Source organism: Chanodichthys erythropterus, chromosome 5 (genome assembly GCF_024489055.1).
Source record: "Chanodichthys erythropterus isolate Z2021 chromosome 5, ASM2448905v1, whole genome shotgun sequence".
Taxonomy (NCBI): Eukaryota; Metazoa; Chordata; class Actinopteri; order Cypriniformes; family Xenocyprididae; genus Chanodichthys; species Chanodichthys erythropterus.
The window spans coordinates 6,232,509-6,259,422 of NC_090225.1; the positions used below are offsets into that span (position 1 = coordinate 6,232,509).

The 26,914-nt window shown below is 35.7% G+C and overlaps 1 protein-coding gene across 2 annotated transcripts in view; it reads left to right on the forward strand.

Annotated features, from left to right (window-relative positions):
• atrn (attractin) overlaps positions 1-26,914 on the forward strand; it is a 75,742-nt gene that overhangs the window by 4,757 nt on the left and 44,071 nt on the right. For both annotated transcript variants that reach the window (XM_067385798.1, XM_067385799.1), the window contains exons 2-14: positions 5,421-5,504; positions 6,793-6,906; positions 8,380-8,508; positions 13,465-13,667; positions 18,676-18,844; positions 18,952-19,042; positions 19,378-19,627; positions 20,474-20,657; positions 21,344-21,498; positions 23,774-23,858; positions 25,996-26,216; positions 26,323-26,444; positions 26,583-26,718. In XM_067385798.1, coding sequence (XP_067241899.1) covers positions 5,421-5,504; positions 6,793-6,906; positions 8,380-8,508; positions 13,465-13,667; positions 18,676-18,844; positions 18,952-19,042; positions 19,378-19,627; positions 20,474-20,657; positions 21,344-21,498; positions 23,774-23,858; positions 25,996-26,216; positions 26,323-26,444; positions 26,583-26,718 — 1,943 coding nt within the window. The remainder of the gene's footprint in view (positions 1-5,420; positions 5,505-6,792; positions 6,907-8,379; positions 8,509-13,464; positions 13,668-18,675; positions 18,845-18,951; positions 19,043-19,377; positions 19,628-20,473; positions 20,658-21,343; positions 21,499-23,773; positions 23,859-25,995; positions 26,217-26,322; positions 26,445-26,582; positions 26,719-26,914) is intronic.

Here is a 26,914-nt window from a genome sequence, read left to right on the forward strand (position 1 = left end):
AGTGGGAGGCGGTGCCGCGGTGAGCAATGTAACACCGACTATCGCAGCAAGCCTAATATGATTACTCGGTTTTGATACTTTATACTTTAGTTGAACCACTTATTATTGTCTCATTGTTATTATATGTGTGTTTTAAGCCTTTTTAAAGACTATTATTCACTTACGTCTATTTTTATTACCACAAAAAAATATCCGATTACTCAATTAATCGACAAAATAACTGATTACTCGATTACCAAAATAATCATTAGTAACAGCTAGGGATGTGCAATGATTAATTGTTTGCAAAATAAAAGTCTGTGTTTACGTAATATGTGTGTGTTCTGTGTATAATAATTATGTATATATAAATACAGACACATACATGTATATATTTAAGAAAAATGTTAGATTTATATATAAAATATTTATATCTATATGTAATATAAAATATATATAAATATATATAAATATATATATATATATTTAAACATGCATATATTTCTTAGATTTATACATGTATGTGTCTGTATTTATATATACTTAATTATTATACACAGAACACACACACATATTACGTAAACACAGACTTTTATTTTGCAAACGATTAATCGTTGCATATCCCTAGTAACAGCCCTAGATAAGTTAAAATATTTCAAAATGCACCTGCATTGTTTTGCATTTTCGGACTTTCAGTCAAATAAAGGACTTTTTTCAGTCATTGAAGATTTCTCAAAATTAGTCTTGTTTCATTCTCGTTAAACCAGTATTGTGTATCGTCTTGTCTTGTGAGCTAAGTGTATCGTCACACCCCTAATAAAACATAATTTCCCAACAATAAAATTGTGGCCAGTGATAATGCTGAGTGGCTATAGCAAGCAAAAAAGGATATGACCATGATGTTGTATGTGTGACTTTTGATATGGGGTGTCTCTGTATATGAGACATGCTGTTGCCATGATTAATGGTGATTCTAGTACCATGGTAATACAACCTTTCTGGACATTTACCATGGTAAATTGTGTTTCTTAAACATGTTTCATGTTAATATTTTCTGGAATACCATGATACGTGAATATGGTAATCATCGGGTGACAGTGTCATGGTATATTTCACAGTACCATAGTAATGCCACAATACTTTTTAGTAAGAAGAGTTCAGTATTTGTGAAACCGAGTATGGAAGAGCCTACTGTGTCTTAGTACATACTGCATTTTTTTTCTTCCATTCATAGGTATCTGTTAATAGAATTTGTTCCCTGTGTTTGAAATCGAAAGAAGAGAGGATGCATATTCTGTTTGAAAGCGTGATGCTATCTAATTTGCTGGCCCATTCATAATTCCATAACATAATTATCAGCAACAGGATCTGCTTTACTAAATGGCCTCTTTTTAGTGGATCATTTGTTGAAGTACAGAAGCCTGACTGTTTTCTCCACACCAACCCTCAAACACATGAAACATCCATTCCTTTCCCAGAATGTCGCCCTGACCGGAGACTGCATTTCTTCTGAACACCGTCTGATGGTTTGTTCTGTGTAACAGCAGGGTGCAGCTTCACAGTATATCCAGTGCCGCTCACACTAATGCTACGTTCATACTGCAGGCAAATGTCTCCCAAATCTGATTTTCTTTTTTTTGCTCATATGTGATTCAGATCTGTTTTTGCCATGACTGTGTGAATGGTACACCAGGACCATGATCTGTTCACACTGGAACCTGATATTGGCCACATATAAAACAACAATGTGAACAGCTATACAAAAAAAAATCTGATCTGAGCAGTAAATCAGAATTGAGCACTAAGGTTCGCAGTGTGAACATAGCACAAGAACTCTATCTCAGCAGCTCTGTCTAAACTTAATCTAATTCTCAGTAGACCCAGGTTTGAAATCACTTATGGCAGACGGGCATTTCTGACATTCTTTCGGCTGTCTTCTATCATCATAAAGGCTGAATAGAGACTGACAGGAAAAAGCACAACAGCTCAATTATTCACCGATTCTTTTTGCCCATTATCAAACGTCTGCTTTATTTGAAGAAATGCATGATGTGATTTTAATTGTTAATGATTCTAATGGGACATTGTTGAATGATGATCTAATTGGCTGGGTGGAAGATTGCTGTGCTCCGTCGAGAATCTCATCTCAGTGATGTGTGTTTGTCACAGCTGTCTGCTGGAGAGTGTATGTGCAGCTCCCACAGGATTGTGGGTGTGTTAATGAACTGTGTTTTTTTAATGTTAACAAAGCTCCTTGAGACTGCAGTCGGAGGCTTAGATACCTCATTGTCGCACAAACTGACACACACACACACACTTGGCTGTATATCAGTACATCCTTCATAATGAGGTGTCACAGTGTACCAGTACTGACAATAATCGTAAGATTGACGTTGTAATAGTTCTACACATTTGTGGAACTATTTAGTGTTCTACAAATGTGTTTGGTGTTCTGAACTATTCAGTGTTCTACACATTCGGTGACATTTTGCAGCTAATGTATGTACAATGTACGAAGCACAGCGGAATGAGCGTGACTAACTTGAAGGCAATGCAAAATCTGCATGGGAAAATCTTAAACTCTCAAGCAAAATTCCATATCATGCAGATTCTAATTGAAATGACTAGATTTTGACCACAGAAAAAAATTCACTGAACAAAGGTAAATGTGACTGCATCTTAACCCTGGTTGATCTTTTTTTTTTTTTTTGGGGGGGAGATTTTATTTTTCAAAATTTCTGTAGATATCACCATAATATTGTTATAGTGAAATTTTGTGGCCACTATAGTAGTAAAAACCTGATTTTATTAGAGTCCTAGTTCATAACATGGTATAAAGGGATGGTTGATTCCAAAAAAAAAAAAAAAAAGGAAAATTTTCATTTACTCAACCTTATGTCATTCCAAACCCCTAGGACTTTTGTTCTTATTTCCTTTCCAAACTGCAAAACTTCTTCTATGTTACAAGAAATACAAGTTTGATGACATAATTTACATTTTAGAGTATATAACCCTATTATATACTCTACTCGTGTTGCTAAAACATTACTGAAACTAAGATGCATGTACCATTCCTGTTTTCACCATTGATCCTTGAACTTTAACACAATAAGCCTGTTATATTGTTCATTTTAATGTCCAATTAAAGTTTTAGTGAAGGCTGTTAAACTTTCATTACATAATCGGTGCACTGTACGCAATTAACGCAGAATCCACTTTTTTCCATTCCTGAAGAAGCTATGCTATGCTATCTCGCTAGCATTGCAGTATATGATCATGCTATCTGAGTTTCTGCAAAGCAAGAAAGATCAGCCGGTCTACATGTAGGCCTATCCTATGAGCAGAGACACTCACTTCCACTTGCTTCTCTGTGGATGTGACTCGTGACTCACTTTTCATAGTTCCTAGAACTATTGGCTTTTTTTTGCCATGTTCGCACTGCAGGAACTAGGAATGATTTTAGTTCTAGGAACTCCTTTTGGGGGAAGAGTAGGGTCTAAACCAGCACTATAGGAACTATCAGTGACGTGAGAGTACGTTGATTGGTCAAACGGATGTCAAACACCGTTTTTAAAAAGCTGTGTAAACAGCTTCGTGTTACTTCACGAACATGGAAAACAGTAATAACGGAATATACCTGTTGTCTGCAGGGTTGTTTTTTTCTCCACCTCGATACTGAAAGTTGTCATAGGAGATTTTGTCTCTTAGCCCCAATTTTTGCTCGTTCAGTTGTGTAAATTATACATTCACATTCCATCTCTGTCTTCAGGAAACCCACGACACACAACAAATACAGCTCCAATCATGCCGTCCTATTCCTATTCACAGTTCCTATTCCTGGTGCGAATGCAACCAGGAACAGGGCACGGAGGATAAATTAGTTCCTGGAGAACTATCTTAGTGGCTAGCTCCTATAGCTGAGTTCCTAGAACCATGCAAAAGTCCCTCATGTAACTTGTAATGGCTAAAAAAACAAACAAAATTGCATGCATTTACCAAAACATTGTTTTGCTTGTGCTTCAGCTCTGTGTGACTGTGTGGATAAATATGGTTATCCTACTGCTCATAAAACATTCACTACTACGCTTAAGAGATATAGCAAGTTTAGATGAAAAGGATCTTAAGCTGACTAGCTAAAGACATTACTGTAGCTTTACCCATTAGTACACACGGTACTTCCTTTAAAATAAATTCCAGCACACACTCTGTTAGAGAGCTACATATGGCAATTCATCTGTTCAATAAAACAATTTACTCATCTGTTGAGTAATAAAAACTATCTTCTCATTGCTTTTACATTTCAAATCCCTCAGTTCATCTCCGAAAAGCCAAGCCAATGTTGATTCTTGTTTTATTACAAGCTCTGTCGCGTTTTCTTTTTTTTTTGCCAGCAGATTCTCATCTGTTAAGCATCTATTTTAAAACTGATAATTCCCAGGAAGTTCGATATTTAGTGCGCTCCATATCAACCTTTGTTGCTCATTGTGACAACTAGCCTATGCTAATTCCCACACCATGACATGCACAGGCGTGTACACAATGCATTTACAAAATTTCCCGTGGAAACCGTCTAAAATATAAATGCTTAGTCTTACCATAGTGGATCAGGGGAAGACAATTTTGTTAATTTTGGACAAAAAAAATTGACATAGTGTACAGTTAAGTTGGTTGTTATTTTTTATGTCTGTATGTTAATACCTTTATTCATTCATTCATAGTACTTAGTAAAAAGATGACATTAAAGGCACAATATGTATGATTTTTGGATTAAAATATCCAAAAACCTCTAGAACAGTGTTATATATTTTGTTGACTTGTGTACCTACATTATCCAAGGTGTTTCCAAGAATGTTTAAATCCAGAGAAATAAGCAATTTTAACCAGGACACAGACTGTGTTTGTGCGTCGCCTGTCAATGACATCATGCCGGCATTACCCTCGGTTTCCAGTTTTATTTTGTAGAAACCATGGAAACATCAAAGACACTTTAATATATTATGTATTCTTAGAGAAATTAGCAACTGTTTGGATGCATTCATCGACAGAAAACTAATCATGTTATATAACTCTACACATTTAGTCTCATTGTTTGAATCTTGTTTTCTTGATTTATATTAATGATATTCTCATAGCAGCCGCCGAGTGAACTCTCAGATTAACATTATAACATTATTTTCAACACACTCAGATGTATCTAATGTAATAAAACAGTGCTGTGTTACCCCACATATGCTTGACCGGAAGAAGCGGAAGTGGTGGCTGTGTCATAATAAAAGTTCAAATTTTAATACTAGGTGTGATTGCGATTAATAACAGAAAAATGTTAGATTAATTTCTTATTTTTTTAATTGATTGACAGCACAAATGTTAACCTGTCCCATCAGGTATGTGTTTTAGTAGCTGTGTTTCGTGTAGTAATGTTGTGTGTCTGTCATACGCAGGCTAACGGGACCCTCTGGCTACCTCTCTGATGGAGCAGGAAACTACAAATACAAGACCAAGTGTACGTGGCTTATTGAGGGACAGTGAGTATTGGTCTAAAAATGAAACACTCTTTCTCAGATTAGAGGTCTGAACCTTAAGCCTGAATCTGGCCTGTAAATGAGACATTGTAACCTAACCTGACCTGGCCTGACCTGACATGACCTGACCGAGAGTGTTAAATTTTAAAGCCTTTAAAATTGATAACTTTCTTTTTTTCCCCCAAGACACCAACAATAGGTTTGTTGCCACAAAAATATGAAATGATTGTCATTTGGTAAATGTTAATATGCAATGAATTAATATCATGTAATTGATTTAATTCAAGTTTTCAATGAATGTCAATCCTATATCAAATATTTATATCCATAATGCATGTTTTTATTTATTAAAAACTTACTGCGTTTTCACACCTGGCTTGTTTGAAGCATTTGTTTTGAAACGCACTCTTCTGCTTGTTAGGGTGTACTCACACTAGGCATGCCTTGAACCGAGCACAAGCGCGATTGTCCCCACTCAACTAATGTTCTGGGCCGGAGCACGCTTACATCATATACGATGCAAGTTTTTGATTGGAAGAAAACAGAAAGAAATGCACTTTCGTTAAGATACTGCATGATATGTATTATCATTTATGCCGCGCATCAATTTTCACTTGCACGTATCAGAGGATTACAAAGGCAGCTGACGTTAATGGAGGAATTTGCAGCTTTACTCGCAAACTACAATTCCGGTTCATCAAAGTTGAGAAGCAGACCCATTATAAACCCAAATACATTTAAATTAAGTACATGAATTGATATGTGTACTATCAGAATAGTAAAAAAAGATGTTTGCCGTCGTAATGATAATCGTATACACAAAAGTAGTAGCTGTTCAGTGCTCAGGCACAGTTAGCGCTCACACTGCATGCGAACCGTGCTCAAGCCCAACCGAACCGCACTCTGGCCCGCCTCTTCCAAGCGGGCCAGGGATGGCTAAACGAACTGCACCCAGGCACAGTTTGGAGCGTTCACACTGGTCAAACAAACCGGGCTTTGGGGTTCAAACGCGCTCTGCACGGTTCAGAGCGCCTAGTGTGCGTACACCCTTAGGTGCGTTTCAAGAATGCTGTCCTGCCGAAGCCCTCCTACTCCAGTAAATATAGAAGAAAATGCAACATTGTAACAATTTAAATCCTATTTTGGAGCAAAGCAAGCAATCTACAGGTCTGAAAACACCCTTAAACAGTTTGTCAGGTCTTGTCAGGTTTGGGTCATGTAGCTGACCTCTATATCAGATACCAAGCATTTGTGTGTGTTATGGTTGTTGATGGTCCTATTTTCTCGGCAGGCCAAACTCTATCCTGAGGCTTCGCTTTGAGCATTTTGCTACTGAGTGCAGCTGGGATCATCTGTACGTGTATGATGGAGACTCCATCTACTCTCCTTTACTCGCTGCCTTCAGGTATTCTCTTCACTTCTCTTCGTGTGTGTGTGTGTGTGTGTGTGTGTGTGTGTGTGTGTGTGTGTGTGTGTGTGTGTGTGTGTGTGTGTGTGTGTGTGTGTGTGTGTGTGTGTGTGTGTGTGTGTGTGTGTGTGTGTGTGTGTGTGTGTGTGTGTGCTTTTGTTTATATTACATTGTGGGGACCAAATGTCCCCATGATGTAATATAAACCTGAGTTCACCTACATCGTGGGGACCAGCCAGCGGTCCCCACAATGTAAATGGGTTTATAAATCATATAGAATGAGTTTTTGTGAAAAAGTAAAAGTTTGCACAGTTTCCTGTGAGGGTTAGGTTTAGGGGTAGGGGCAGGGTAGGGGGATAGAATGTACAGTTTGTTCAGTGTAAAATGCATTGAAGTCTATGGAAAGTCCCCACAATTCACAAAAACAAACATGTGTGTGTGTGTGTGTGTGTGTGTGTGTGTGTGTGTAAATAGGAAGAGTGAGATTTCCAGGTATGTGACCTGTTAATCCAGGGTCAGATTAGAATACGGAGCATTCTGGAAGGGTGGTGTTCTTGCAACATATCAGACACTGGTTTTAAACGGTGTGAACGATCCCTAGAAACATACCTGAGATCTGGTGGAAATGCTGTGACATATTTGTCATCCATGATTGTTTCTTTAACTGAAAGTATCTGATAGAAGGATAAAGTCCATGGTATTTGACATGTAATGTGATCTTAACATTGCAGCCACCATTAGGAGAACCACACTACCTATCAAAAGTTTGAGACCAGTATGATTATTAAAAAAAATAAATAAATAAATAAATATAAATATATATATATATTAACTTTTATTCAGTAAGGATGCATTTAATTGGTTGAAAGTGTCACTAGACATTTATAATGTTACATTTTTTTTTTTTTTTTTTAAATAAATGCTGTTCTTGCAAGAATCCTGAAAAAAAAATAAAAAGAAAATAATAGGCAGCACAACTGTTTTCAACATTGATAATAATAAATGTTTTGAGAACCAAATCACCATATTAGAATGATTTCTGAAGGATCATGTGACATTGAAGACTGGAATGATGGCTGTTGAAAGTTCAGCTTACCATCACATGAATAAATTACATTTTAAAATGTATCCATGTATTTTTTCACAATATTACAGTTTTACTATATTTTTGATCAAATAAATGCTGTATTTGTGATCAGGTGAGCCTGCTAGTCTAAAGATGTACTTGGATAGTGATTCATTCACACCAGTATGCCAATATATTGAACAATATTTGACAGAACATCGACAAAAATCTTCAAAAATTCATACAAAACCCAACACTAATCATTTTTAAGCAGCCCATTATAAAGAAAGTACAAAAACCCTCTAATAGAGTACAATTAAATGAGAAAGTGATGAAACTTTTTGAATCTGTTGCGTTCCCTTTCAGCAGAGGTATTAAAGGTTGTGTTCTCTTTCATGTTCTAGCGGTTTGATTGTTCCTGAGAGCTACAGCAATGAGACTGTCCCAGAGGTGGTGGCACAGTCTGGCTTCGCCCTGCTGCACTTCTTCAGTGACGCTGCGTATAATCTCACTGGCTTCAACATCTCCTACAGGTAAAGCTTTAATTCCTGGACCAAAACCGCAGTACTGTAGTTCTGTTACAAAACCTAGTGAGCTGCTTGCTTTAGACAGCGTCTAATTGAGGAACTTTCTATTCATCAAAGAATCCTGAAAAAAAAAACAAAAAAACAGCACAGCTGCTTTCAACATTGATAATAAGAAATGTTTTTTGCACCAAATCCGCATATCAGAATGATTTCTGAAGGATCACGTGACAGTGAAGACTGGAGTGATGATGCAGAAAATTCAGTTTACGTTACATTTTAAAATTAGTTAAAAAATAGAAAACAATTACAATAATAATCTGTTAGAATATTATAATATTTTACTTTTTTTATCTAATAATTTCAGCCTGTGTGAGAAACTTCTTTCAAAAACATTTAAAAAAATAATTTTTGAACGGTAGTGTACTCAAAGACGTTATTGGAGTTTGCCTATGTAGGCCTATCAGTCACTTATAAGTTTCCATTCAGTTTAGATGCTTCCAGGCATCTGTCTGTTTATGCAGTAGACCGGAAGGAAGGTTACTAGGTTTAAGAACAGAACTTGAGACCAGTCACAACTGACACGGCCATTTGACCAATCAGAACAGAGTACCTCAAGGTATCATTTATTAAACCGTTTCAGACATTGTGAGAATGTGAGAAAGGTAATGCTGCAATGTATATTATAAGAATACTGAAGCATTTTTGACCTCAGATCTATGTAAACCTATTGTAGGAGACCTCCAAAACAAATTTAGGAACCTTTTAAAATGGCATACAAGGACACTTTAATCAAACAACGGTCGATTAATCGTAATTTTTCGATTTCAATTTTGGCTTCCAACGATTATGAGAACAAGATAATCTACGTGAAACAATTGATGTGTACGCGCCTAAACAGTCAAATAGTCTACACACAAATATGTTGAAATGCCGTTTTGGTAAGTAACCTCGTAAACACAGTCGGTCATGTCTTAAGTGAATGTAAACACTTGGAAAGAGTGCTTGTGTAACAGTATATTGGATCTGTGCAGCTCTTAAAGTGACAGCAGCCTAATAAATCTGCTGCAGGCATTATTGTTAATCAAACAGCAAAAGACACTCACTGCTCTTGAATGAATAAACTGCAGTTTTAATAAGGATTAGTCTATATTTCATGTATACAGCAGTGTTTTTTTTTACATTTGATTACTTTATTCAATTTCTGTTGTAGGTTATTACTTATTTGAATAAACATTAGTACATCTTCCTGAAAAACTTAAAGGTGCCCTAGAACTTTTTTTTTAAAAGATGTAAGTCTAAGGTGTCCCCTGAATGTGTCTGTGAAGTTTCAGCTCAAAATACCCCATAGATTTTTTAAAAAAATTTTTAACTTCCTGTTTTGGGGCATAATTAGAAATGAGCTGATTCAGGGTGTGTGGCCCTTTAATTCTAGTGATCCTTGCCCCAAGAGCTCGCGCTTGCCTTAAACAACATAAAAAAAGTTCAAACAGCTAATATAACCCTCAAAATGGATCTTTACAAAGTGTTCATCATGCAGCATGTCTAATCGCGTAAGTACAGTGTTTATTTTGATGTTTACATTTGATTCTGAACGAGTTTAAGGCTATGCTCTGTGGCTAACGGCTAATGCTACACTGTTGGAGAGATTTATAAAGAATGAAGTTGTGTTTATGAATTATACAGACTGCAAGTGTTTAATAATGAAAATAGCGCCGACTCTTGTCTCTGTGAATACAGTAAGAAACGATGGTAACTTTAACCACATTTAACAGTACATTAGCAACATGCTAACGAAACATTTAGAAAGACAATTTACAAATGTCACTAAAAATATCATGATATCATGAATCATATCAGTTATTATTGCTCTATCTGCCATTTTTTGCTATTGTTCTTGCTTGCTTACCTAGGCTGATGATTCAGCTGTGCACAGATCCAGATGTTCTGCCCTTGTCTAATGCCTTTCATAATGTTGGGAACATGAGCTGGCATATGCAAATATTGGGGGCGTACGTATTAATGATCTCGACTGTTACGTAACAGTCAGTGTTACGTTGAGATTCGCCTGTTCTTTGGAGGTCTTTTAAACAAATGAGATTTATATAAGAAGGAGTAAACAATGGAGTTTGAGACTCACTGTATGTCATTTACATGTACTGAACTCTTATTCAACTATGCCAAGGTAAATTAAATTTTTGAATCTAGGGCACCTTTTAAAGCAGTATTTTGTGTGTAATTTAGTTTGTTCTTATTGTATTGCTGACTTTTTACTTGTTTTCTGTAACTGTTGAGGAACATTAACCTAATTAAAATTACTCATATCATGAAAAAAGACTTTGATCATATCACCCACCTATAATTGAGTTAAATAATCGTGATTTCAGTATTGAGCAGAATTATCGTGATTATGATTTTTGCCATAATCAAGCAGCCCTGGTTTTTGTACAAGGCAAATATCTTGAAATCCCAGATACATTGCTACTTGTTAATGTCCATAAATGGCAATGGATACTTTGTGGCTGCATATTGTTGTAGTTACGCCATCTACCAGCAGGGGCAGGGCCATGTTTTGTTGTTCAGGGCTTTTGAGAAGCTCTGAGGTAATGTGGATATGTCTTAAAGTTCACCCAAAAAAGGGAAATGCTGTCAACATTTACTCACGCTCATGTTGTTCCAAATGTGTATGACTTCCTTTCGTCTGTGAAACACAGTAGTTTGCAATGCTGAAATTCCAGATATGCCTCATGAAAGTCTATCATTTCAGCCACTTCAGATATACAGTGTAAATGTTACTTCACCTCTTCTGCATTGTAAAAAAAGACAGGTCAAGACACACCTCACAGAAATTGAGAGTGGGTACGTGATGACAAATTTTTGGCTGAACTGTCCCTTTAAGGCTCTGTACGCTAGAGAACAAGAGCTAGAACAAGAAAATGCAGCTCAGAGTAATTTAAGAAGAGCGGGACAGAGGAAGCGCAGATGTCTTTGACCTCTGTGTCAGGAACTGCTCATGTAAAGTCCTGACGGCGACTGCGGCAGTTTCTATAGCGACTGCATTCACTGGGACCCAAAAAAACGCTGGAGTGCGGTATCAATAGAACATCAAACACCAAGCCTGACACACACTGCAGACACTCACAAAAACACGTAAAGCTGAAAGACAGATGCTAGACTGCCTGTTATTCTCTGCTGTGCCTTTTTTCCCTCATGTTCAGCTCTAGAGGAGAGTGAGCTGCCTACTAATGCGTCTTTCGGTACACACTTCAGTTCAGGTTGAACTCATATATTCTGTTCCCACCTTAAGCTAGCTCCTCCCTCAACACAGTTGTTTATAAGATATTTTCAAGCTACGAAGGCAATTATTAACTTAAAATGAAGATAAAATATTAACCAAACGTATTGTGTAATTTTATATTTGCCTTGCTCTTGTAAATGCTTTATGGACCTCGTGACATGGCTCTGCTGCTCTGTAGACTAAACGTCCACTGCATAGCCAGAGACTGTTCTAGGGGAAATAGCTGAACAATATTGGCAAGATCTAATGTCTACTGATTACAATGCCTAACTGAAAAGGTAAATGCCCAAGCAAACAGTGTAACAATAGGCTTACATAAGGTGTGGTTGGTGCAAGGAAAATCATTAAACTGAAGTCATTTGTGATGGATGATTTTAAAAAGTGTTATATGGCAAATGTATTCCTTCAAATACAGATGCACAATATTTGCATGTTTGTATAATATCAAATCTATTATAAATCATAATTACACAAAATATTTTTAAATATATTTTTTAACCAACATAAAAATTACTTCATATCAGGCTCTTATGTGCAGAGATTATTAGTACACCATTTGTAACTTCCTGAGCAGTTATTTTAGTATTTACTTACTGTTATAGTATTTACTTAGTATTTATTATTTCTTAGCATTTTTTTTTTTTCATTTTAAATTTGTTTTTGTAATTTTGTTCTTTTTAATTTTTTATTTCTATTTTCCTTGATTTATTTTTAATTCAGTTTTAGTTTTTAGTGCTGACATGGCATTGAGAAATAAATCAATTTGAGTAATTTTAGTATTTCAGCTTAAATCAAAATTATAAATGTTTTTATAATATAACTTTTACTTAAATAATATTTCTAGTTTATTTCAATTATTGAAAACAATTTTAATAGTTTTAGTAAACAATAGGGCTGCAAGATAAATCGTTTTAAAAAACCGACTAGCCTGAACGGGACTCCTTCCTTTCTGTTTACGGACATGACGAAATGACGCACAGACATTTTTTACATTTTACATTTTTATACATTTGACAGACGCTTTTATCCAAAGCGACTTACATTGCATTATACTATACATTTGTATCTGACTATGTGCAATCCCTGGGATCGAACCCATGACCTTGACATTGTTAGTGCCATGCTCTAACCACTGAGCTTACAGGAAAGACGAACTGCTGCATGCTTGAATTTCCCGCGGAAATCCACAATGTCGCTCTTATTATAAAACATTATTACAAGCTTACTGTTGTGAATCGAGACAAGAAAATTAGATAGTTTTGAACACTGGCTGGTTATGTACTTGCTCAAAAATTGATTTTGGATCATTTTTAACCAAAAAAAGTTATGGACTGCAGCTTTAAGATGTAGAAGGGAAAAAAAAATCTTTATTTGCAAATGTTTTATGCCATATTCCAATTAAAAGTTAAATTCCCAAATGAAATTCGCTACATTGATGGCACATTGATTCTCACAGCTGCTTTGTCAAAACATTGCTCTCTTAAGCAGTTTGACATGTCAACTATTGCGACCAATCACATGAGTTTGGGGTTAGGCTACCTTTTAATTTAAGTTTAGTTTAAGTTGTTAGCAGAAAGCTGACTAGGTTGTCCAAACAATGGTAGACCAACACGGATATGACACTTACTATTTGCATTTTTCCCCCCCTGTCTTTCTGCTCTACCCAGGTTGAATACATGCCCCAATAACTGCTCTGATCGAGGGGAGTGTCGTGTGGGGAATTCTAGCGAGTCGGTGCGGTGTGTATGTGAGGATGGCTGGAAAGGAGAGGCCTGTGATGTGCCCTACTGCTCCTCTGACTGTGGTTTTCCTCTGCGGGGACAGTGTGAAAATGGCGGCAAACGCTGCCAATGCAGACCAGGATGGCAAGGTAAGATAAAGCTTGTGCTGATCCATCAAAATGACAATAAGCTACTCAAAACACAACTGGACAAATAAGAAAAAATTGAAAGAGCGAGTCTGTAATTCACACATGCTGGGGTTAGTACAGTTTTAGAACATTTAACACAATTTCTTTCATTTCAGGTCTAACTGAGTTCTGTTAAAATCACCATCACACCTTGTGTCTCAATTGGACTTTTATTTATTATTAACATTGATTTATTATTAATATATGTTGTGTCAAATGTGATAAAGACTGTTGGTGTTATGCAAATCACCATCTTTAATATTTACTCTATGTATGGTTATAAGCGTTATTCGCTATCGTGAGAATATAAAAGGGCCATGACATTGGTTATTTGTAGAGTATGGCGGCTTGAAAACTGTACGTAAGCTGTTCTATGAGCAGGACATGTTAAGAGTCATTTAAGGAATCTGTTCATCAGTTTAGTTAGTAATGTTTTGTAATTCACTCAAAGTTCGGGGAATCTGTAGATCTCTTTTGGTTTGCCTAATTGTTTCCTGCCTCTGTTCCCCTTCCCCTCTCACAGTTCTTACTACAGATCTCTCTGTCTCAATCTCTCCACCTCTAGTGTTGTTTGGGTTTGCTTGAAAGACTGTACACTATGTACTGATACTGTTTGTACCAGGGCTGTATTTTGGATAGATGCTTATGTTCTAATACTTAGCTTATTCTGGAGAGCTCTGAAAAGACAAATATGCAAAAATACAGATGTTTCAAGGTCCTTGAGTTTAAAAAGTTTGAATGTAAATGTCAGTTTTAGCACACATTTCAATGACTTCAACTACTGTACAAAGAGTTCTAGATGACTAAATCCCGCTGCACCAAAATAGGACAGAGGCTGACTTCTGTTACAAACGTTGAGGTATCATTTATGTCTGTTGCACAGGGACAACTCTAGAGAGTCTGACTTTTTAGTGGAAACGTAGGTTACTATAGTGAATTTGTTCATTCATACATCATTTTTCATCATACATCTGTTTTATATTAGCATCTTTTCAAATGCCTTGGTAACACTTTACAATAAGGTTCATTTAGTTAACATTAGTTAACATGAAGTAATAATGAACTGCACTTATACAGCATTTATTAATCTTTGTTAATGTTAATTTTAACATTTACTAATACATTATTAAATCTTGTTAACATTAGTTAACATTAGTTAACTAACGCTAACAAAAATTAGTAAATACACTAACATGAACTAACCATGAGCAATACATTTGTTAACGCATTTATCTAATGTTTAACTAATGAACCTTATTGTAAAGTGTTAACAGTGCCTTTTATATACAGATTTGAATGTTTTACTCTTGTCCCATACCCAGACTTTACATTTTAAACCAAGAAAATAAATTATAGAAAATTAGAACCGTTTGAAATTCTGATTATATAAACAAAGTGAAATGATATTTATTGGTTAAAATGATCTAAATTCAAATATTATGACTGTCCCACAGTGTGCACTAGGGCTGGGTAAAAAAAATATTGATTTCTCGATTTTAATCGATTCTCATTTTTACAAACCAATATTGATTAAATCCCAAGAATCAATTAGTCTGTCCTTTTTCAGCTGATGAATAAACAGCACACTGATATGTTAAAAGACCGCTTACCAAAATCTGTATCTTGTCTCATGTAATCGCTCAGTAAGTGTTTCAACCGCTGAAAGACCAATAAAACCGCTTACAGTGTACCGTAACATCATATTTACCTCAGGAAAACCATATTTAGCGATCTTAAACTTGTAAGTCGGCTAGAAAAATGAACTCTAGAGAGGAGCATTTTGCTAAATATATGCACCATATTAAGTATTCATTATAATTGTAATGTTCTTCAATGTTTAATGCATGTTTGAATAAATCTGTCAAGTTTTTATGACAACCATCATTTAAATGTTTATATTTCAAAAAATTAATTGGAGTAGAAATATAATTGTGATTGCAAAATAAGTATTATAACTATAAAATCTGCCTAGTTTAATGTAAGTACAAATCAGTTAATTATAACCTTTAAATATTACATAGTAATGTAGAACCAACTGACTCCCATGTGTGTATATATATGAATCGAATTGTGTCATATGTCATACATATGAAGTATGAGGAAAATGAAGAAAATATTTTGTATGTCATTCCCATCAAGCTTTTATTCAAAATCATTTAATTTTATGTATTTAGGATGCGAAAAATACTAGCTATGATTTAACACTGTGGCTGTTTAATTTAAAACGTTTTCACAAAGTTTATTTTCTAGTCCGCAAAATGCCAAAATGCCCTTACTTGAAGAAACAGCCAATCACCACCTCAGACTTGTATGTTTCTGATCTAAATTAACACTACTGAATGAAAGCTCAAGGCTCTGTTAAGGAGGAGGTGGGAACCAGCATAGTTTAATGTAAAGTCACCTCACGGCCGATTGTCGCATATAAATGTAATAAAACCGCAACATACAGTAAATGTCCCAGGCATACTGTCGCCCTTCACTGTTGTCATTCCTCCCTATATCCTTCCAGAGTTCCTCTCTCTCTCATTAACATTCGATCCACACAGCACTCAGCTCTGCCCATCTTCACGCCTCGACTAGATTAATTCACCTCTGTTTGCTCTCCCAAACTGTGTACAAATGAAGAAGTGCACAATATGAAACGGAAAAGAGTTCTTCCTAACTTATTGTAACTGTTGAAGCTGCTGCCATTTCGACTTTTTTTTATTTTTTATATTACATCACAAGTCTGAGGTTTCATAATTGTTAGTTTTCAACTTGTTATTACGAGGTTGACAAAGACGTGAACTTTTTTTTAAAAATTGTAATTACGTTAAATATGACTTGGAGCCACTAAACCTCAGTCTTAGAGAGAGCACTGCTGAAGGTGTGGGTCTGTCTCATATCTGAGCTCTCCATCTCTCTTCCTCTCTCTCTCCCATCAGAGACGCAGATCTGTGGAAGTGTTTAATTGCCCATCTGTGAACAACAGGTTGAGCCGCACTCAGAGCTGACTCATATTTCAAGTTCCTCCCTGGTTTCCTGTCATTTTATACATTTTCAAGCACAGCTCTCTTGTGTATCTTCTATTTTGTTATATTTTGTAAATTTAGTCAGTTAACTATGTTTTAAGTACATGAAATTTAAGTTGACTTCCACTGATTGACTACTAATGTGCATTTTGTGTTTAATTTGCATAATGTTCCATTCAAAGCAAAAACTGCATGTTTAATAAGAGTAAATGAGTTGTTAAGCAAAGTATCAGCTTGGACTATATTTCACTATAGAAATATAGTGTGTATTAATTTTATATATTTATAATTCATTTTATATCACTCTGAAAATATATGCATATATATATAAAAAATTTAGATATTTTTGATATATTTTTTACTAGTGGGTGCTGGACACTATAGTTAATTTATGTAAGTGACGATAGGAAAATAAAGTAAACTGTTACATATTATACCCAAACATTCTTCATTCAGTGGACTACCAGTAAAATTGATACATTTGGAACTAAAATTATTCAGACACTTTGACCTGACCATGTTTTGCTTAAGTGTTATCTGACATAATTAAGATGCATTTTTTCTGACTCAGTTTAACTTTGAGATCTTGTCATATTTTATCACCATTTTTTAAAATATAGTGAATAAACTGTTTTAATAAATGAAATGTTCAAGGTGTCTGAATAACCAACTAGTCTAAACCTTGCATGTCCAGGTTTAAATGCGCTTCTCATGTTTGAAAAATATCTGTACACATGACGGGTGGCAAAATTGCAAGAAAACTTTGATGTGTTGACAACTATACATTATTTAAGCATAGTCTCTTTTTTTAGGATGTTGACATAGCAACTGTTCAAGTGTCACATAAGGTTTATTCATAATGTTTCTTCTTTAGTTCGATAAAAAAAAATCTCATACTGTAAGCCTATAAGCAAGCTTAATTGTTATATACTAGTTTGACATGACAGACGAATATGGAAAGTTTTGTGAAGGCTTTCAAAATACTCTCCCATCTTGCTCATCTTCTGAGTAAAATCTTAGGTAAAATCAAATGACTTTGTTTTCCACTCCAGATATAGGCCTATACTTTTCAAAAGAATATGTTAATTTATATATTAATTGTAATTGTAACATTTACATGACAGTATTTTAAACATAGCCTTTGTAAAAATATAAAGCAAAATTATAATAAAAATATGTAAACAACTAGTTTCCAAGTCGACTAGCATCATTTAATCGACTAGTCGAATAGTCTTGCACATCCCCCTATTTTATTTTATTTTATTTTATTTTATTTTATTTTATTTTATTTTATTTTATTTTATTTTATTTTATTTTATTTTATTATTTTATTTTATTTTATTTTATTTTATTTTATTTTATTTTTTTATTTTATTTTATTTTATTTTATTTTATTTTATTTTATTTTATTTTATTTTATTTTATTTTATTTTATTTTATTTTATTTTATATTTTATATTTTATATTTTATATTTTATATTTTATATTTTATTTTATTTTATTTTATTTTATTTTATTTTATTTTATTTTATTTTATTTTATTTTATTTTATTTTATTTTATTTTATTTTTCCTGTGATGGTAAAGCTGAAATTTCAGCATCATTACTCCAGTCTTCAATGTCACATGATCCTTCAGAAATCTTTCTAATGTTGCAAACAGTTGCACTGCTTAATATTTTTGTGGAAACCATGATGCATTTCCCCCCCCAGTATTCTTTGATGAATAAAAAGTTCAGAAGAACTGCACTTATTTTAAATAGATATATTTTGTAACATTTAAAAATTACTGTCACTTTTGGTCAGTTAATGCATATTTGCTGAATGATAGAAAAAAGCTTTCCGTTCCCACATTTTTGATTGGTATTATCAAAGGGCAGAAAAACTTCAACAGTACTGTATATAAAATATTTTTAGCTTACCCTGCACTAGTGACAGTCAGAATGTGTGTGTATTTTAGGTCTGGACTGTTCAATAACTGTACCAGCAAATGTTTCGTTCTGGACACGTGAGGAATACAGCGGGCATGGCTTGGCGCGGGCGTCCCATAAGGCTGTGGTTCATGAAGATGTGATGTGGGTGATAGGTGGACATGTGTTCAACTACACACACTACCAGATGGTGACTGCGTGAGTACACACAAACACAAACGCACACAAACACTCTTATCCAAGCAGACACACCATAGGATAATAACTTAACTGGCTCACAGTTTCACTTTCTCCTTTACTCTCAGGTTCAACATCTCCTCTCAAAGCTGGATGTCGTTAAACCAGTCTGTCAACTTTGTAACTGGACGCTACGGTCATTCCCTTTCCCTGCATGAGGTTTGTTAATGGATGAGATGTAATTTAATAGTGTTCTTCTACTCTAAAATTTAATTCTACTTCTACTTTAATGCTGTTAACTGTCTGCAAGGACTATTTAATGCTTTCAAGGAATTTTTTTTTTTTTTTTTTTTGACTCTTTCATTTTCTAGTTTCAGATTATCAGTATCTTCAGTGTACAGTATATTTATGCAGTATATCTTAAGTATACAGTATATTTCATTTACTTAATGATTGTCATGTGCTAGTCCATTGTATTTATTCTGAACACACTGAACAGAGACCCGTTTCTCTCTGATCTCTCAAGTTATTTGTCTTTGTGTACATACAAACAGGATAAAATCTACATGTACGGTGGGAAGATTGACTCCACAGGAAATGTGACATCAGAACTGTGGGTGTTCCACACACGGAACCAGACGTGGGCTCTGCTGAATCCACGTGCTAAAGAACAGTATGCAGTCGTGGGCCACTCTGCACATACCATCCAGCTCAATCCCGATGGATCGGAGCCCGTCATACTGGTCATCTTCGGACACTGCCCTCTTTATGGATACATCAGCCATGTGCAGCAATACAACATTGGTCAGTAGCATGCAGTAGTGATGTTCAAGTACTCGACAAGGCTATATATATATATATATATATATATATATATATATATATACTGTAATATATTTGATTTAATTACTGGTCTCTGTTCATATACATGGCTGTTACACTGCATATTTCCCCTTTTTCAGCATCTTGCATCATGCACGTCACATTTGTAAGATGGCTTGTAAAAAAGTACCTTTTAAAAACAGGCCCCAGGACACCTGTGTTCTGTTTCATTCAGTCTAGCTGTTTGAAAGGACAAATGCATCATCCCATGTGAAAGCACCCTAATCCTTTTTAGAAAACTGAGTGCTATCCTGGACTGAAAGTCACAGTGAACAGTTGTGACCCAGTTTCTGTCTGATGAATCAGACCGCTAGGTACCGCAGAGACTGACTCTGTCATTCATCACAAAATTAAAATGAGGCTCCCTTTTGAAATTATTTTTCAATTTGTGTCAAATGTTTTGTAGTTGGGGAATAAAAAAATCATGATTGATTGTTTCTGTCATTTGTGCGAGGGCTAGTTTTATAAAAGTGAATGGATGCCAGTGTGGTTTTAAATTTAATTAAAATAAATAAATAAATTGCTAGAGAAAACAAGTGTTTATTCAAATAGGCTTTTGACTGGAAACCTTATAGATACTGATGTAGTCCTTCCTCAATTGACAGTTATCCCTGTTCTGGCCTGTTTGCAGTAATTATATTTTGAACTCTACTGCCCTCTGGTGTTGTAATGGAAGAGCAACATAAATATTTAACAATTTAGTAGGAGAACCAATTGTTGCATTTCTTCCTTCACTAATTCCTGTACTTTCCACTGTTCTCTTTGCAGTAACGAACACATGGAGCATTTTAGATACTGGTGGGGCACTGGTTCAGGGTGGCTATGGGCATAGCAGTGTGTACGACCCACAAACCCACTCCATCTTCATACATGGAGGCTACAAAGCTTTCAGTGCCAATAAATACGGACTGGCCGGTGACCTGTACCGCTATGATGTGTACAAGAGAATGTGGTGCGTTGAGTGGCATTACACCTTTTAATTGAACACTGACTGCATTTTGACTTAAATTGAGTTGCTTATTTTGCCTTTTTTAAATTGAATCTTATGTAAAAGGGAAAAAAAAAATGCAATTAAATCAAAAATGATGTCACTGATATATGGAATACACTACCGTTTAAATGTTTGATCAGATTTTTTTAAAAAGAAATTAATACTTTTATTTATTTTATTGTTCTTGCCATGAAGATAGCCTCAGAGGCTGACATGGCATTAAAAAGCTATATTACTATTCATTAAGTATCCTAAAAAAAATAGGCAGCTGTTTTCAACATATATAATAAGAAATGTCACTTGATTACTAAATCAGCATATTAGAATGAATATGGCTTATATTTTAAAATATATGTAAATAATTTAAACTTTAATATTTCACAGTATTGTTTTTACTGTATTATGACAAAATAAGTAAAGCTTTAGTGAGCAAAGAAACTTTTAAAAACTTAAAAAAAAAAAAAAACTTACTGACCTCAAACTTTTGAAAGGTAGTGTCCATTCATACAGAAAGCTTGCACATGGTACAATGTACATGGTCTATACTACAACAATACTGAGTATTATGCATTATTCTGAACATAGTCTGACTTCATTCTGTTACTTTCTTTGGGTTTCTGCTCATGATGTTGCTGATTGACCTGTAGGATTATTCTGAGGGACAGTGGTTTTTTCCGTTACCTCCACACGTCGGTGATCATTGGCAGAAACATATTGGTGTTTGGAGGGAACACCCACAATGACACCTCAATGAGTCACGGAGCGAAGTGCTTCTCCTCAGACTTTATAGCGTACAACCTGGGTGAGTACAAACACAATCTTTGTCACTGGAATATTCAAATCACACATCTCCTGTACTTCTGTGTTGGACTGGACAGCATGACAATATGTTATGTAACTTAAGGCCCGGGTATACTTTTCCATGTTCAGCTCCGTACCACATACAGCCGCACAGCTTTTAAAGTACACTCAACTGTGGATAAGCGCGGATGGACACGATCAACTCATGCAGAGTGCAGAGTGCTGACGTATACTTTGGGTTTTATCCAGTCACAATTAGGAATAAGTTTTACTCTTTGAGTCTTTTTGTTTTGAAGATAATGTGATGAAGATAAAGGCCTGTTTACACCAACTCAAATGTTTGGCGCAAACACCTGTATGATTTTCGCATGCGGCTTGTCTGTTCAGCCAAATGTGTAAAAACTGACAGGCTGGCTGAATGAAACTGCAAATTCACTTTGTGATAGTAGGTGGCTCTTATAGAATAAGCAGAAACAACTCTGTCAACCCAGAACACAAAGTGCTTCACAACTTTTCTGACACCTTCTTGTCACAGAGAAGAAAGGAAGTCAAACAATATCTCTCAAACGGATGATTTTTGTGTGCGCAACACCAAAAACGAGAGTACAGAAACGAGAGCTAGTTCTGGATTTTTCCTCTGTTATTTACCAGCACTTAGTTTTATCTTATATTAGATTAGAAGTAAAGGACGTAATTCACTTAATATCCAAAAATGGGCATTGCCAAGTTGAATTTCCAGCCAAAAAAAAAAACATACTAAATTATATATGATTATGGTTTTAATTTTGGTCAGCCTACCACAACTTTTCAAGTTCTATACCATTAACTTCCTACATCTTCTCACTTATGGCTTTATATATCACAATATTGAGCAGCACTAGCGCAGAAACCGTAATTGGATTTCAGTGCGTGTAGCAGCAAGCCATTAGAGACTGAAATGCACTCATCGGGGGGCTCTTGCAGAAGGATGCGTGATCTTAAAACCATTATTTTATGAGTGACACATTCGAGTTTTGTAATCTCCAGGGATCGGAGACATGCCTGTCTGCTTGGATTCGTTTTTCATGTAGATAAGGGATGCAATGATGTCAGACTAGATTCACTACAAGCAGAAAATAATGTGTGGGTGGAAATTTAGAGTGTCTTTGAGAAGTTTGTAGTGCCTGTATAATACACACGAAGCTTCAGACACATCAGAAGTGTCTGTGTTTTTGCTTATTCATTATTGCAGATCACTCCACTTCCAAATTTCTTTCTCTTGTTCTTCCCATGCCAACTTCTCTTTAGAGATGCAAGCTAGTGCTGTGGTAATCTGTAATTAAGTAGAGGCCTGTCTCGGCCCTGAGGGTAATTGCTCTGTCCTTACGAGCTGAACTCAATTACACTGCCCCACACCAGGATGCTGTATTCGATTTGTCAGAAAGTTTGCCAGTAGAGGGCAGTGACTTGTCATATACGCTGCACTAATAGCAATAATTTCTCTTCATGCTTCTCTTACTTCAGTTAGATTAGCCACTAACTCCTCCTATTTAACATGTAGGAAAGAGATGACTTGATATTAAAGTGATAGTTCACCCTAAAATGAAAATTAAGTCATCATTTACTTACCCTGGTGTTGTTCTTATGGCTGTTGGAGGCACAGAAGTCCACAGATAACCAACAGCCAAGGTTTGTGTTTTCGTTAACTATGTTAAATTTCAGTTTGTTTTTCACCAAACCCTATCGTATACGCCTAGAACACTTGGAATATACAACGTCACCATTCTGTGATATTTTAGCATCTTTTTTTTTTTTTTTAATTCTCCCTTTGTGGTCCGAAAATGAAAGGAGGGCATATGGCATAAGAACAACACCAGGGTGAATAAATGATGACTTCATTTTAATTTTTAGGTATACTATACCTTAAGGTTCAGCTCAGAAAATGCAGCCATGTCATTTTACAAAGATGCAGGGGATAAAAGTATGTTCACTTCTAACCCAAATTTTGTGGTATTAAAATGTTACCTAGTTTTGGTGTACGAGTAAAGGTGCCTTTTAGCGCCTGCACTTTTTCACAGGTCATCAATTTATGTATAGCCCCAGGTTGAAGGTTGGTGAATGTATGAATATTAATTGGGTAATGTGAGAAGAGATTACTGGGCAACGATTAGTCTTAGCTAATTAATATTCATGAGCTCAGTCTTCTCTATAGTGATGTCTCTAAAATGTGTTCCAGCAGCACTGGGTGGATGTGTCTGAAAGGAGATTCACTTTGTCTGACATTTTCTGTTTTCTAGTTTGTGATGAGTGGACTGTACTGCCCAATCCAGATCTTCACCATGACGTCAACCGTTTTGGCCACTCAGCTGTGTATCACAATGGGTAATCTCAATGTTTTATATGTCCTCGGTAAACATCTAGTCTCACTTATAATAGCTTGTTTTGGTTTGGCTTGTCTGTGAAGTTTCAGCTCAAAATACCCCATAGATTTTTTTAAATAATTTTTTTAACTGCCTATTTTGGGGCATCTTTAAATATGCACCGATTCAGGCTGCGGCCCCTTTAATTCCTCACACTCCCCCCCGCAACTGCCTTAAACAGCATAAACAAAGTTCACACAGCTAATATGACCCTCGAAATGGATCTTTACAAAGTGTTCGTCATGCAGCATGTCTAATCGCGTAAGTATGGTATTTATTTGGATGTTTACATTTGATTCTGAATGAGTTTGATAGTGCTCCGTGGCTAAAGCTAACATTACACACTGTTGGAGAGATTTAGAAAGAAAGAAGTTGTGTTTATGAATTATACAGACTGCAAGTAATTAAAAAATGAAAATAACAACAGTCTTGTCTCTGTGAATACAGTAATAAATGATGGTAACTTTAACCACATTTAACAGTACATTAGCAACATGCTAACGAAACATTTAGAAAGACCATTTACAAATATCACTAAAAATATCATGTAATCATGTCAGTTATTATTGCTCCATCTGCCATTTTTCCTATTGTTCTTGCTTGCTTACCTAGTCTGGTGATTCAGCTGTGCACAGATCCAGACGTTAATACTGCCTGCCCTTATGTAATGCTTGAACATGGGCTGGCATATGCAAATATTGGGGGCGTACATATTAATGATCCCGACTGTTACGTAACAGTATGACTGTATGGCATTTCCATGTACTGAACTCTTGTTTTTCAACTATGCCAAGGTAAATTCAAATTTATATTCCAGGACACCTTTAATCAAGGATGCTTTAATTTGATCAAAAGTGAGAGTAAAGACATTAATAATGTAAAAAAAAAAAAAAAAAGTATTTTTCAAATAAATGCTGTTCTTGATCTTTCTATTCATCAAAGAATACTCAAGAAAAATGCATTAAAAAATATCTTACCTGCTCAAACTTTTAAACAGTAGTGTAACTTTAAACTCTACCAAAATTTGTGCTGTTGAATACCACAGGAAATAAATTTGACTGATTCTCTCAATATCTAAAACGAAATGAATGTCTTTTAATGCACTTTCATGGGAAGTCTGTGGCAGTAATATACATTAGCTAGAATTAATGTAAAACAATTTTTGTTTCAAAATTATAGTCTTGACACTGTGTTAGAATGAGGCAAGTGTGATTAGAACCATATTTTACCTTGTCTGCTTAAAGTTAAATCTGTCTAACACTGTTATGACCATGTAAACCCATACTGTATTATGGAAAACCATGTTTCATGTGAAAATACCAGGAAGGGACATCACGTAACCAAATGTTCATTGAACCCACTTCAAAAGAATGATTTACAACTCACCATTTGTACTGAATAATTCAGTTAAGTGATTTAACAAAATACAAGCATCATATTTTTGCTTTTAAATCCTCTGTTAACTTGCCATACAGACTGTAAACAGGCTGTTTGCTTTATTACAAACAGCTGAAATGATTTCCTCAGCTAATTGACAGCATCCCACTCATGCCTAAGTTGTCGAGTCCTGAATATTCCTCTTTGAAAGTGTTTCTATTTCTGTGGTATTTGAGCACTGTCACAGTAAATATGATGTCTAAATTTAAATCTGCCTGTAATCTCTTTCCGTATGGATTAGTCAAATTAAGTCGTAATTCAGAATCATTATTCATAAATAACACGTCTCATTATTAGTGCTTCAAATTGCTAGCTAAATCAACACGGTCTTTAACTGCATATATCCACACACTCTAACAGATTTTGATGTAAGCTCACTGTGATCTGTATTCTTGCCCATGATTCCCAGCGTCACTGTCAGTGCCGATATGACCATTGAGTGACCCCTCTGTGGGGAGCTGTGGCACAACACAGCTTTTCCTGTTTGATTTATCTGTCTTGTGTGCTTTATTCATCACTCCTCCCAACTTCCTTTTGTTATTCCTCATTCATGCTGCCCTCTTTCTCCTCACCCTTCATCTCTCACCCCTCCCATCTCATTCTTTCAGATATATGAGAGGTTAATCTGTGTCTCTCTTTGTGTGTGTGTGTGTGTGTGTCAGGGTGATGTACGTGTATGGAGGCTTTAACAGCCTGATGCTCAGCGATTTGCTGAGGTTCACCCCTGCGAGCTGCGCTGCTTTCTCCGAACATCTGGAGTGTGTGACGGCTGTGCCTGGCGTGAAGTGTGTGTGGAACTCCTCTACCTCCACCTGTATGTCCTGGGAGGCAGTGGCACCCCATGACACGGAGAGCTTGAGAAACACTTGCAGTCCCAGAGGGTGTAAGTGAAGGGAACATAGAGGACATCTGCTTCATGTGTCTCTTTAGAACTATTTGGACTGGATTACATTTCATTGTATGCTGTAATTTATGTATGTGTTTTACAGATGCAGATGGTGAAAAGTGTGACCAATATTCAGACTGCTACAGCTGTACAGCCAACACCAACAGCTGCCAGTGGTGTGCACCGCTCTGTGTCTCTGGTCATAGTAACTGCACCAGTTCCCTGGTAAGAATGAACGTTTAATATGCCATGACTTGGAGAAAAGTGTGTGAAAGAACTTGAAATTTAAAAAAAAAAAAAAAAAAAAGTTGATGAATTTTTCATTCTTTGCTCTGACGTATTTAATCTTTGTACCGGCTGCAGGGGGGGATAATGGAGTATGAGGCATGTCCAAAGGATAACCCCTCTGTGTGCAGCAAGAGGACCAGCTGTAAAAGTTGTGCCACAGATCAGAACTGCCAATGGGAGATGAGAAACCAAGAGTGCACTACCCTGCCTGGTAATGAACTTGAGCGATGTGGTTTAACTGAATGTCATATGATATATTAATCAAATCATATCTTTGAAGTTAAAGGGTTAATTCACCCAAAAATGAAATTTCTGTAATTAATTACTCACCCTCATGTTGTTCCACACCCGTAAGACCTTCGTTCATCTTCGAAACACAAATTAAGATATTTTTGATGAAATCCGAT